Source organism: Pseudophryne corroboree, chromosome 11 (assembly GCF_028390025.1).
Source record: "Pseudophryne corroboree isolate aPseCor3 chromosome 11, aPseCor3.hap2, whole genome shotgun sequence".
Classification (NCBI taxonomy): Eukaryota; Metazoa; Chordata; class Amphibia; order Anura; family Myobatrachidae; genus Pseudophryne; species Pseudophryne corroboree.
This window is the reverse complement of record NC_086454.1, coordinates 350003845-350018316: the sequence shown is the minus strand read 5'-3', so window position 1 is coordinate 350018316 and position 14472 is coordinate 350003845. Positions and strand designations below refer to the sequence as shown.

Below are 14472 nucleotides of genomic sequence, written 5' to 3'. Positions count from 1 at the left end.
TTATGCAGTAATATTGCCTCTCCCCGTCACCCCCTGCCTCCTCCACCCATTACTTGGTAACACTGCCTCTCTCCGTCACCCACTGCCTCCCTCTCCATTACTTGGTAACACTGCCTCTCCCCGTCACCCATTGACATTTCAACTTGGGTTGGGGTTCCACCACGGATGCTCTTACATGTAGCATCCTCCGCCCCCTCTTCTGCCGAACCCCAGTATTTGTGATGGTGAATGATCCAGGAATAAAAGAGTGTCATGGAGAATTACTTATCACCCAGAATGACCGGAGTTTATCGGGAAGGAAATTCCTGTAAGTCACCAAGTTCTGCTAGATGAATAGAGGTGGCTCTGCTTTTACATGTAGGGCACATGTCACCTGTGTAAGACCCCCACCATGGTAAGAGGTGCATTGGGCCTATCCCGTGGCGTGCATGTACCCCCAGTCTGCAGCAAGCAGTTGTGCCTTACAGTAATAATCTCTGGAGGCTGCAGCCTAGAGTAACCTTGTACGTGGAGGATAGGTGGCTCCAGCAATCAGGCCACGCAGCCACCTCTAGCCAAGCAACTTATTACACATTACATATTAAGCCGACGTGAAGCGCTGTCACCATGTGGCCTCTACACTGAGTGACATTTTATCCTAGGTTAGTAAACATGGAGATATTTTCCCATCCCAGCAAGTGGGTTGTCCTGCGCTACATACGGCACTTACCTTGTGTGGCAGCAACTTATCCAGCGCCTCTCCACTCAGATCAGAGGCCTGCAGTTCTGCCTTGGCTTCTTCTGTGGATTTGCCCTTCATGAGAGCCTCCGTCTGTGCCAGGAAGTTGGCCAAGAGGATCTGACACAAAAGGAACAACTGTCAGGACATTCTCCTTCCGGTATAGAATGAGGGGGGCAGACTGCAGAGGCGGATTTGCCGCTAGGAAACCTAAGCGGTTGCCTAGGGCCCCACGGGTGCCAAGGGGCCCGAAGGAGCCGCAGCTGCTGGTCCGCAAGCTCTGATTGGCTCACGAACCGGCGGCTGGTTTGAAGTCCGCTACACGCCGACAGAGTCCAGACATAGCCGCGCTGCGGCTGGCACGCTCTCCTCTCCTGACACCGTCACCTCACCCATCCCTCACAGCCGGAGCCCGGAGGAGCAGCAGCGGTAAGCAGCTGCAGCACTGGCTGCTGTGGGGGCAATTGTATACCTGGCACTGTGGGGGCAATTGGCTGGCACTGTAGGGCATTTATATACCAGGCACTGTGGGGGCAATTGTTTACCTGGCACTGTGGGGGCATTTGCATACCTGGCACTGTGTGGGCATTTGTATACCTGTCAGGTATACAATTGCCCCCACAGTGTCAAATCCACAATTGCCCCCACAGTGTCAGGTATTACCTGACACTGAGGGGCAGTTGTGGATCTGACACTGTGGGGGCAATTGTGGATCTGGCACTGTTGGGGCATTTGTATACCTGGCACTGTGGGGGCATTTGTGGATTTGGCACTGTGGGGGCATTTGTATACCTGGCACTGTGGGGGCATTTGTGGATCTGGCACTGTGGGGGCATTTGTATACCTGGCACTGTGGGGGCATTTGTGGATCTGGCACTGTGGGGGCATTTGTGTACCTGGCACTGTGGGGGCATTTGTGGATCTGGCACTGTGGGGGCATTTGTGGATCTGGCAGTGTGGGGGCATTTGTATACCTGGCACTGTGGGTGCATTTGTGGATCTGGCACTGTGGGGGCATTTGTATGCCTGGCACTGTGGGGGCAATTGTGTATCTGGCACTGTGGGGGCATTTGTGGATCTGGCAGTGTGGGGGCATTTGTATACCTGGCACTGTGGGTGCATTTGTGTATCTGGCACTGTGGGGGCATTTGTATACCTGGCACTGTGGGTGCATTTGTGGATCTGGCACTGTGGGGGCATTTGTATGCCTGGCACTGTGGGGGCAATTGTGTATCTGGCACTGTGGGGGCATTTGTGGATCTGGCAGTGTGGGGGCATTTGTATACCTGGCACTGTGGGTGCATTTGTGTATCTGGCACTGTGGGGGCATTTGTATACCTGGCACTGTGGGGGCAATTGTGTATCTGGCACTGTGGGGGCATTTGTGGATCTGGCACTGTGGGGGCATTTGTGGATCTGGCACTGTGGGGGCATTTGTGGATCTGGCAGTGTGGGGGCATTTGTATACCTGGCACTGTGGGGGCATTTGTGGATCTGGTACTGTGGGGACATTTGTGTATCTGGCACTGTGGGGACATTTGTATACCTGGCACTGTGGGGGCATTTGTGGATCTGGCACTGTGGGGGCATTTGTATGCCTGGCACTGTGGGGGCAATTGTGTATCTGGCACTGTGGGGGCATTTGTGGATCGGGCACTGTGGGGGCATTTGTATACCTGGCACTGTGGGGTAAGTTGTGGATCGGGCACTGTGGGGGCATTTGTATACCTGGCACTGTGGGGTAAGTTGTGGATCTGGCACTGCACTATTGGGGGCATATGTCTGTGTATCACATCCCATTTTTTTGGTGCGCACGCACACAGTACCTCTATGTGGCACTCTCTGTCTGATTGGTCGCCGCTTAGCCCCGCCGGGAGTGCACACAGACGCTCTCATTCCAGTGAATGGGGCGCGTGTGTGTCATGGATACGTGCGCGCCCCAGACGCGGTGCTAGGCCCAGGCACAGATGGAACTCCATCTGTAATGTAAGGGGGCATAAGTCAGAACAAAAATATAGTGCTATGGATTGTTTGAGGTAGGGGGGCCCCAAATCGGTATTTCGCTTAGGGCCCCATGAGGTCTAAATCCACCTCTGGGGCAGAGTATCTCCTGCACTGCTGGAGGGTCTCTCTCAGATGGCACCAAGAGGTCTATGTACTAAGCCTTGTAGATAGATAAAGTACCAGCCAATCAGCTCCTTGCTGCCATGTTACAGGCTGTGTTTGAAAAAAAACAGGAGCTGATTGGTTGGTACTTTATCTCTCCAAGGCTTAGTACATAGACTCCAAAGTTTGTATAATAGAACGGATGACAAAATAGTTGGCGCTGGATGAAGTGTTTCACATTCAGCTATATAGCAGCCACATTGTCAGATACATAAACCACCGAGTCCATGTTCTCCTACCACACCCAATTATGTTACTGTGAGAAGCTGAACAAAGCACGGCTGCTTCTGTGATGTGGGAGGAACAGACATGATCAGAGGGTGTGGAATACAGCGCTGGTTTACAAAAGGCCGTTTCCAGCCACAAATATAAAGTGGACCAGTCCCCTGCAACGAGTCCTCACTGACACCCAATCCATCCCCTGAGAAACACCTCAAATATCAGACCACTGAGGTCTCTGCGATGTGACTGGTTCCTAGTGACTAGGCGGCATGCACCCGGATAGTCGCTCAGCCCGCAGCACATTGTGCTCCTGCTCTGTGTAAGCAACGTTTACTTGCAGACCATTGCGTCTCACCTTGTGATGCAGCCCGTTCCGGATGAGATTCTGAGTCTGTATTGGGATGAGGAAATCACAAGGGATTATGCGGGTCCCTATGGTGGAGATAATGTATCAGATTACCAGTATCCTCACCCGTCTTCCTACAAGTCACAACATATCCCAGCGGGCAAGGCATTCTGAGAGATGTAGTTCAACAGCAGGAAAGCCACAGGCTACCTCTGAATAAAGTCTGGTCAATGCGTAGGTAAATAAAAGTGAAGCTTCTGCTGACAGAGGACCGTACGCACTGTGGCCCTAATTCAAATCTGATCGCAAGTATCAAATTTGTTCGCTAATGGGCAAAACCATGTGCACTGCAGGTGGGGCAGATGTAACATGTGCAGAGAGAGTTAGATTTGGGTGGGGTAACTCCAAATAGTGCACCGTGTCCACTCGCCATGCTTCGGGCAAGGTTACCATTCCAAACGTAGTTCACGTGGATCGTAAAGTATGAAAAAGTTACAAAAATGGAAAACTAAACTGTGAGAAACTCACGTCGACCTTTTTTCCATGTCGACCTAGTTCATGTCGAGATTTTGTCTGTGTCAACCTATTTTTGGTGTTGACCTAAGTGGTGTTGACCTGGAGTCCGGATACCCTTCCCCCAGCCCCCCTATAATTAAGGCGGTCAGGAACCTTCTAGATACAGCATAGCTATACCTATAGCCCCAAGTGAGTGCAGTAATTACCAAACCCATACTACACCCAGGGCCGGTTCTAGCCCATCTTGCGCCCCGGGTGGAAAATAGGGGCGTGGCTTCATACAGTGGGCGTGGTCAGTTACGCCCCCTGTACAGTAGAGTAGCGCCGCTGAAATGCTGAGCCCTCCACGAAGGGAAACTAGGCGCGTAGCGTCTAGTTCCCTTCACAGGGGGACACAGCCGGGGGACACAGCGGGCAGCAGGGGGCACAGCAGTAGCGGATCTTGCCATGGTGTGGCGCCTTCCAGATGGCGCTGGCGCCCTCCGGAAGGCGGCGCCCCGGGCAAAAGTCCTGCTTGCCCATGGCAAGATCCGCTACTGACTACACCGAGATAGCCAGACTGATGGCAGGTTAATTGAAAACGCTACAGGAATTTGTAATCCTTCAGAAGAGTAAATGCAGCGACGCTAAAGAAACCACTTACCTACTGTGTGGGTGGGTAGTATACCTCCTAATTATAAAGTGCAGCATTTACATTTAGTGCAATATTGCGCTCTGTCACTAGGTGGCACTGTTGCTTTCCTAGTTCTAGCACATTGGTCTGCACAGGCCCAGCAGGAACAGGCACAAGCTGCACAATTGTGTGATAGGCGTATTGAGGTCTTGCCCCAATAAGTAAAGCGTTAGGGGGAGAGGGGTTTACCTTGGTGTATGAGCTGATAGAACGCGTGCTGGCCATTAGTTCCAGGCTCTCCCCACACAATAGGCCCAGTGCTGTAATTCACACGCGCACCAGACTTTGTGATGTATCATACTTACCTACTCTCCCGGAAGCTGCGGGAGGCTCCCGTTTTTTTGGGGTAGCCCCCCGCACCCCCGGAAGAGTGGGCAGGTCTCCCGCATCCTGCTCGCACCCTAGTGATGCGAGCAGGATGGAGAGATAACCTCCCGCATTCGCAGGTCCGTCGGGTGGAGAAGGGGTTAAAATGACGCAAATCGCTTCATTTTAGCCCCGCCCCCTTCTCGCGAATCGCGGCATTTCCCGATGTGGGGGCGGGGCTTAGTGATGTCACAGTCCGGCCCCGCCCCCCGAAAAGTCCTGCAGCGTCTCCTCTCCGGGCTTCTCCCGGAGAGGAGAAATAAAATGTAGGTAAGTATGTGATGTATATCCCATTAGACTCCATGTCTCCCTGCCAGGGAGAGAAGTATTGTTACTGTATGATGTACCACGGATGGAGACTGGGCTCTGCAAGTGATTGGTCAGCTGTGCTACCGACCTGCTGGAAGTAAGCGGCAAATCGGTGCATGTACTGGTCATATGGCAGCATGGCGTGAGTCTCGCACCCGTAGAAGTTGATCTACCAGACTCCCAGCATGGCCAGAATGACCGGGATGTTGTTCTCCAGAGGAGCGGTACAGAAGTGATTGTCCTAGAAGACGACACATTCACCGTCATTCAACCACACTTATAAGAAGCCATAAAAAAGGGGTCTCTATACTATTTCTATTGTTTTCTAGTGGAACTTTGGAAGCGCTTGTGAGCTGGTCTGATTGGTTATTGCTAATACATTACTAATCTGCAATACATTGTTACACAGAAATAACTGCCGTGAGTTTGTGCCGCTGCTCTGCTGCTTACTGTAGACAGCCGGCCTCTGGCCTATGTTGGTGAAGGATATTGTGAGCTGTGAGGTGGTCAAAAGTGACTGGAAATAAATGTTATTGGGGTTAATAATGTGGTGGGAACAAAAAAAGGCCCAAATTATGTGATTGTAGCAGTTTTATAATTATTATTATTATTATTATTTTTTTTTTTAAATACAGATACAAAACCAAAAACCCACGAGGGCTGTTTTTCGAAAAACCAAATCATGAAATTAATACAGATGCAAAACCAAAACACTGGGGTCGGCACACATCTCTCATTTTTATTACCCCCCCTAGATGACATGACCCCTCCATGATGTGGGTCCTGGGTCACAGGGTAAGAGCTCTTGATCTAGGTAATATATAATGAAAGGGTGACCCGTTACTAATTACATTTCTCCAATGGCAATTCTTCATTATAATTACATTGATACATTATATTATAGTTTACTGATCCCAATAGTCACAGCCCAGTCCTAGCTGCATTATGACATCACAGACGCATCATAATAGAGCTTTGGCTGGGGGTAATAGCGGGGGCTTTAGCAGTTACTGCCATTCCAGTGGTAACATCTTGACGTGATAACATCTGTGTGACACAGCGGATAGACCACTGTCAAAGTCAGAAAAATATCTCTATGCACACTGCCATATTTGCACCTCATATGTGTCCCTGCTGCGCATGCGTGCGCTCTCCCGTGCGTGCGCTTACTCGCTGTTGCGGGCACCCGCAGGCGCACGGTATGCGCATTTACGGTAGAGATTGTATGCGTCTAGCGGGCGACTCTTTCGTTACATATTTCCACTATATAATGTATTTTGTAGATCATGGTCCCTTTGATAGATTCTGAAAGTTTAGTTAATGTAGCATGTTCATGGACAGAGAAATCCCTCTTTGTTTGATACGAAGGGTCAGACAGGAGTAATACAGTGGTGTTTAGTATCCATCGGAAGAGTATTTAATTAGCAATATTCCGGTGTTGGTTTGAAGCGGATTAATCGCTCGTGCGAATAGTTATGGACATAAGAAGTTTATGTCCATTTACTATTATTTGCACTTACTTATTCATGCGGCGGGAAACCCAGTTTCCCACCCACCTGAGCAGTTGGAAATCGTCACAGCCCACCTGTATGAATCAACCTATGACCTTTTGTTATGATGCGAGGAGGAATTCCTGTGTCCAATGAACAATGAGATTGTAGGGACCATTGAATTGTATTGTGTGTGGGGCATAAATAGACAAGCCGATCACATCCAGCTCACTCTTCAACGGTTATCATTGCTGAAAATCGGGAGCTGGATGTCCAGAGGCGCATGCGATCGTTTCCTTTGTGCGTAAGTTTTCTCCGCAATCATATTGTCTTTCTTGTTGTTATGGGCCATATCTCTCTCTCTCTCTTCTCCTCTTTCTCTCGTATTCTCTTAAACGTAATAGTATTGTATTGTATTTCCTGTGTAGTTATCTGGTTAGGTAGTCTATGTTATATTGTAGTGTATGACTTGTATTGTATTAATTCTTTTGCAAGTATAACATTCATAATATATATATTAGGCGTTGGACCCTAAGCACGGTATCTGTGTATTTCTTATAGTGTTAAGTATTCTCAGAGCGTCGGTGACGCTCAAACAGCTTTTAAGTTAATAAGGTTACACTGTGTTGCATCTACACCCTATCTCTACACTAAGGTTTTACAGCATATTACATTGTTTATGGTTTAGATATAAAGGTTTAACATTGTGAGCGTCAGCGCCGCTGGTGATCTCCTCGTGGTCCCGAGCGTCCGCTACGCTATAGCGAATCATTACGTTAGTCGGCAGCCAATAGCGTGCCTGCCTGTGATCTCTTGGCCGTGAGCGAACGTGACGCTTGAGCGTCTCGACCACGGCTAAGCGATTGTTACGCAACGAGCGTACCCTTACGGTACTCCATACGTAAATAGCGTACAGTGTTCTTAGACCTCATAAAGGGTTTTATATAAGATAAATATTTAGCTTTATCACCACCATGGAGAAAGGTAAACGGAGACTTCAGTTACTGTTATTAAGCCGGTGATCTGTAGTATTTACAGGACACATTACGTTATCTTCTGCGCTGTTATCACAAAGGGGGGATCCTATTATCCGCAATATCGCAGTTTCGTGGTAAATTATCCCAAATGTGATAATTCGGTATCCTATTACCGGTGATAAGTTATCGCTGATAAGTCTCCATAGGGTTTATCACGGATTTCTCTTCACCATCTCTGAGCAGGGTATAAGTAATAACTAATTAGCACTTAAAGTTTTAATTATTTTTAATTAGCCAATAATGACATTTCATTTTTGGGGTCAAAAAATGCGAAGTGATGATAATTGGGGTACAAGGTATGGGACAGGGATATCGGGGTGTTTTATGAGTGAGACAAGTGATTTTAGACTCACAGGTGGGAGTAATCGGTCCGTTTCCACTTTTTTTTTTTTTAAAGTCCGCTAAAATGACCCAAATATATACTTATACCCATTTTTATGTGCCCCAAATTTAATGAGAACACTTATTTTACTGGAAAAATAGCTTTCTGTCATTTTTGATACGTGTAACATGGATGTAATATAAGGATGTACTAACCAGATGTGTTTCTTTCTTACACAGGAAACAACGGGAAACTCGGGGCATCTACCTAGTAAGTTACTAAGATTATCTACAGATGGTGTTACAGGTTACTAGACTGTATTACAATATTATTATTACTATTATCCAGTGGTGACAGAAGTATCTAGTCGGAGGCTCGGTGTATGTGTCCCAGCCTTTACCAGGAGCAGATTTATCATTAGGTGTAGTAGGACTGTGTCCATAGGATCTCTCCCGGCTCTATTCCCAGCGGAGGGCAGACAGTGTTACCACCACCTCTGTATAATACACTATATGTAATTACTACTGTTTATGTATATAGAACCACAGGTTTACACGGTGCTGTACAGAGAATGTCTGTCCCTGTCCCACTGGAGCTCACACTCTAAGTTTCCTAACACACAAGTGCACATACAGACACACTAAGGTACATCTGTGTTACACTGCAATATACTGAGCTACCTCTGCTTCTGTACTGTACTACCATATCCTGCCCTGTACTGTACCATGGAATACTGCTCTGTGACATCACACACCCTGATGATGTGCCGCAGTTTCAGTCCCCGTTACTTGCTACTTATCATCTGTAACTGACCTTTTTTCTTTTTTTTGCAGTTACAAGAAACGCACAAGAGAGAACGCGGGGGCCGAAACATCGGGTAAGAGTAACAAGATATAAGATCTGCACGATCACCGGTGACCACCAGGGGCGTAACCAGAACTTTGTGGGCCCCACAGCTACATTATGAAGGGGCCCCTCCCCTTGGCCTCTAGAGAGACACCTCTCTCCGCAGTGGTTGTTCATTTTATGCCCCATAATATTGCCTTAGTTCAATGTATGCAATATACAGTAATAGTGCCCTATTGTATTGTATGCCCCTTAGTAGTGATCTAGTTCATGTTATGCCCCATAGAAGAGCCACTGATGAGTCCTCCTTTTCATGTCCAGGCAATTGGCCAAACCCAATTTCTTACCCGACAATTTCAGGAACTTGGTAGACAACTTTATGAGCTGGGTTCAGGGCCCCCTAAGCCCCTGGGCCCCATAGCAATGGCACCATTGCACTCGCTATAATTACCCCCATGGGGACCACTGAGGGTGGCTTATTACCCCTTCCTAACTATTTCTACTTTACATCACGCAGGGCAAGACAAGAAAGAAGGAAAAAGAAAGAAAACAGTAAGGTTTGCGGAAAATCTAGAGCAGGTTCGCATCTATGAGGTTGATACCAACAAGAGACTAAAGCCTGTTCCTAAAAGAAAGAAGAGAAGATCCTGTTGCCGCCCCCGCTGAAGGAAGTGCTGACCTCTGATATCTAGACCAGTCCAGGTGGAACCCTTATGGAGCACCCTGTAAATTAGTATAATGGTGGGAATCACTATCTATCTGCATGTGCAGAGCGATGCTTAGATCCGGTGTCCAGTACTAAGTGTTTAGCCTTGTCAGACTACCGCTTAGTAAGGGTCGGCGGATCTAAGCATCGTGTCCTACCATTATACCGCTCCATAAGGACTCCACCTGAAATTGTTTAGATATCAGCAGTGTTATAGATAAGCTAATGCATCATAAATAATAAAAAAACAGCATTTGCCCCATTCTGCCTCAATTGCATTTATTGTACTCACAGTATAATTACAGGTCCATTTTGTATAACACAACAATTTCCCTTCCCCCATCCCCACCACCACACAGTGATAGCGCGTCCCTCACCCACCCATAGATAATTATATTAGAGGGCCGGATGCCTTCTAGGGACAGCAGCTCCATGAACAGAGTATCTGGTGCAGTATACCTGACCAATCTCCATAACGCTGAGAGAGAATAGATTCCCAGCTCATCACCAATTCACTATTACCCGTTACACCACACCCAGGTAACCGCATGACCTCCTAGATCCCGGCTACAGAAGTCTCCACCTTTAGTAGAAATTCTAACAGGTACTCAGGTAACCTCCAGGACAACTCATGGTAGTAGGAGTCAGGACCTAGCACAGGTCATCGGTGGCCATCTACCAGGGAATGTCTACAGGAACCAGGATACCTGGTGGTAGACAAAGGAATGCAGATAGCAGCAGTAATATATAAGATAGGTGCTGGCGGGTACTGAGGAGTATTAGGAAACTACTGACAAGTAACAACACAAGCTGGAATCTTAGAGACACAGCAGTGAGGGCAGGAACATGGGTGGGTCAGCTTCTATGCAGGGCAAAGACACTATAACCGGCAGGGAGGCTCAGCTTAGGGATGGCCATTGACTATCAATGATTTGAAATCATCGATGGTGTATGACGAATGGTGAATACTTTTACCACTGATGGTACAGAGCTACCGATTGTTTTTGTCCCCACTCCCAAGTGTCAGGACACAGAGCTTAGCTCTGCCCCAGACACCCATGAAGCCCCACCTTTGGGCTCCCATTTGCCCGCAGCTAATTTAACACTATTGCAGAGGCGACCATTGGTAGGTAAAACCATACATGGTCCCCTTACATATGGTTTTACACCATCGAGGTTAATCCATCAATGGTACCAAGAGTCTCTGTGCCATAATTACCATAGCCGCCTGAGACCAAAGCTATCCAACATAAAATGTTATCCATGTAAAAGGCTTGGTTTGTTAAACTGTGCATGTCTTTTTTTAATATCCAACATAGAGAGAAAAGGCCCAAGGACAGTTCTATCTTGCTCCACTTTTCATTTTTGTCAGTGCTGTGTGACAATGGGGGCCATTACGGGTTGATCGTAGCTGTGCTAAATTTAGCACAGCTACGATCAGGCACTCAGACATGTGGGGGGACGCCCGGCACAGGGCTAGTCCGCCCCGCATGTCAGTGCCCCCCCCCCGCCCCGCAGAAATGCAAAAGCATCGTACAATGGCGATACTTTTGCATTTCAGGAGTAACTCCCGGCCAGCGCAGCTCCTGGGGCTGGCTGGGAGAACATCCTCGCTGCCCGGGTCACAGCGGCTGTGTGTGACGTCACACAGCCACCGCGGCCCAGCCCCAAATGGTCCGGCCACGCATGTGTTGGCCGGACCGCGCCCCATAAATGTCGGCTTAACGCCGCCGTCCAGCCCCCTTCTGCCCAGCGACCGCCTCTGCCTGTCAATCAGGCAGAGGCGATCGCTACACTACAACGGCCTTCGGCCGCCCAGCATGCGCCGGCGCACTGCGGCACCGGTGCATGCGCAGATGCAACCCGATCGCTGCGCTGCTATAAACTGCAGCGAGCGATCAGGTCGGAATGACCCCCAATGTTTCTTAGATGTGCTATAAACTGCCGCTGCTCTGTCGCTTAGTTCACTGCAGCCTTTGGCCTAAAGTGTGTGACATGCTTCTGCTATGATGTATATAGTGTTCACTCTAGGCTGTTTTAGCAGGGCGCCGCGCCCTGCCCGTTTTTTACCAGGCAAAACCCGCCCTGCCCCTTTGCGGCGCCCTGCTAGAACAGCTGCCGGCTCCCTGCTCTCCCGGCGTGTATAGATGCCGTGCGCATGCGCGCGGCATCCATTCACACATTGGGAGAGGGCTGGGGGAAGCCCAGCACCGACGGAGGTGCTGGGCACGCCCCCAACAGTGACGTCGCCGGCCACAGACGCTCTCTATAGTAGCGTCTGTGGGCCGCCCCGCCCCTTAAAATGACGGAGGCGTGGCCACGCCCCCTAATTTGCGTGGTCGCGCCCCCATTTCGGGCGCGCGCTCGTGTGCCCCCGGAGTCCGGCGCCCTGCCCCTTTTCACTCCTAGAGTGAACACTATGTATATATAGTGTGACACGCTGCTGCTATAATCTATGTATATGCGATCATGGCACATGTGCAGACAGACAGAAATCATCCGTATGACAAATTGCTAATTACCCACTGAAGTTGAATATCCCCCTTATTGTGCAGACAGTATGTATGGTCATGCAAATTGGGCACGATTCATACACATGAATTTGTTTTCTAAACCTCAGATGATACCTCCAAGGGTATAAAGCAGTGATAAGTGCAAGGTGATAACGCACCAGCCAATCAGCGCCTAACTGGCAATTTACATATTGGAGCTGATTGGCTGGTGCTTTATCACCTTGCACTTATCACTAATTTGTCACTTCTCCAGGTAATACATCTGCCCCTGAAGGGGGGTGCACACATAGCGATTTTAACTAAATTTCTAAGCAATCCGACTAGATTGCTTAGAAATGAAGCACACATCGCTCCGTGTGTAGGCTGCCGGCGACAGCGATGCGCAATCCCGCGTGTCGTTATCGCCGGCTCTAGAGTTGGTATGCATGCATGGCAAATCTAGTAAGATCACTTACTTTACCGCTGGGTGAAGTGAGTGCCCCCCCCCCCCTCGCATGGCACACATCACGCTGTGCGCTGAATGGGGGGGGGAGATGTGTGCACTGTGCACCCCCCTTATGTTACATGCCATTGGTAACCTCTCCCCCCACACACAATCCCGTAAAGGAATATAATTAGGAAAACATCGGCTTCCTCACCAACTCCACTCCTCCGCTAAAGGACATCTGTGCTATAGACGTAACACCAAAGGCTAGATGTAATATGGTGGGATTTTTTTTAGGTGTCTAAAAAATCGCACGTTTGTAACTTGCGATTTTATATAAAAAATCGCAAATGTAATAGGGTGCAAATTTTAAGGTTAAAATGGAATTCGCGTGCAATTTTTTGTGATTTTTAGTAAAAGAAACATGCGAGTTTTAGCAATAAAAACATGCGGTTTTTGGTCATGTTTTATTACTTAGTCAGAAGCATACCCAGATCAGTGAGATCCATGCATGCTTCTGTATGGAACAGTAAAGAAAGTGTGAAAAAATATTTAAAAAAAGATGTGCAGGTCCCGCCCAAAAGCATAACCAGTGCCGGGCTCTTTGAGCCGGTCCTGGTTGCCAAAATACTGGGACAAAAATTGACTGTGGTTCCCCGTATTTAAGCAACTAGCATCATGCTCTTGGACTGGTCCTGGTTCCAAAAATATGGGGGACAAAAGAAATAGGGGTTCCCCGTAATTTTGAAACCAGCACCACGCTCCACTAGCCAGGGAGGTGATGCCGCAGCCGGGGGACACTTTTATATGGGTCCTTGCGGCCAAAGCATCACAAAATCCCCAACTAGTCACCCCTGGCTGGGGTTTCCTGGAGTAGTGGGGACCCGTAAAATAAAGGGATCCCCCCCTCCAGGCACCCACCCAATGGCTATGTTGGATGTAGCGGTGAGTATTTTATTTCCAGCGATTGTGGATGTTACGGGACAAGTGGAAGTGAATGGCTACGTTGGATGTAGGTAAGTATGTGTAAGTGTGTGTATGTAAGGGAGTGTGAGTGAGTGTGCAATTATGTTGTAAAAAAAAAATTCTGTCACGGTATCTGTGTGTTTATTTTAATATGTCTTTTGTTGTAGAACTATAGGTACCAGCAGGCCCGTTAATTCCCCACATGCGGGTACTTGTGGTTGTCCAAGTAACAGCATGCGGGGGAGGCTTTTTGGGACTTGTAGTTCCACAGCAAAAGACAATAGTATTTTTTAACACTTTCACGGCTACCAGCCTGGCACCCACTGCCCAGGGGTGCAGGGGACAGCCCCAGGCTTCATCCCTGGCCCTTTATTTTACGGGTCCCCACTCCCCCAGGGAACCCCGGCCAGGGGTGACTAGTTGGGGGGTTTCTTATGCTTTGGCCACAGGGACCTATATAAAAGTGTCCCCCGGCTGCGGCATCACCTCCCTGGCTAGTGGAGCCTGGTGCTGGTTTAAAAAATACGGGGGACCCCTACTTTTTTTGTCCCCCATATTTCTCCTTCATCCACTAGGGACCACTGGAGCGTAGTTACAATGGGGAAATAGTAGGCAGTAATTGGGAGCTGGCACTTTAAAACTCTAACACTGTGGCTAGCTCCTCCCCTACTATCTCCCCTCCAAGCCAGTCTTAGTTTAGTGCCCAAGGGAGCTGGTTCACTTGGGTTTAGCTGAAGAATTTTTTTCTTTTTTCTTTATTATTTTATTTTTCTTTCACACACACACAGACTGGCAGCTCTGCCACTGCCAGTCTGCACCGCGGGAGCTGCCGGCGGGGTCCCATCGCAGCTG

The 14472-nt window shown here is 48.7% G+C and overlaps 1 protein-coding gene and 1 long non-coding RNA gene across 2 annotated transcripts in view; one reads left to right on the top strand and one right to left on the bottom strand.

Annotated features, from left to right (window-relative positions):
• Positions 1 to 4936, bottom strand: part of LOC134968791 (glucose-6-phosphate isomerase-like) — a gene marked incomplete at its 5' end in the record, with an annotated part of 98257 nt that extends 93321 nt beyond the window's left edge. Inside the window, 3 exons of the mRNA XM_063944274.1 lie at positions 710 to 838; positions 3462 to 3538; positions 4831 to 4936. Of these exons, the coding sequence (XP_063800344.1) occupies positions 710 to 838; positions 3462 to 3538; positions 4831 to 4936 (312 nt within the window). The remainder of the gene's footprint in view (positions 1 to 709; positions 839 to 3461; positions 3539 to 4830) is intronic.
• Positions 4937 to 8401: 3465 nt separating this feature from the next.
• On the top strand, positions 8402 to 9979 carry LOC134970261 (uncharacterized). The gene is made up of 3 exons (XR_010189746.1): positions 8402 to 8435; positions 8999 to 9042; positions 9529 to 9979. It is a non-coding gene; the product is annotated as an uncharacterized LOC134970261 (long non-coding RNA).
• Positions 9980 to 14472: the final 4493 nt, after the last annotated feature.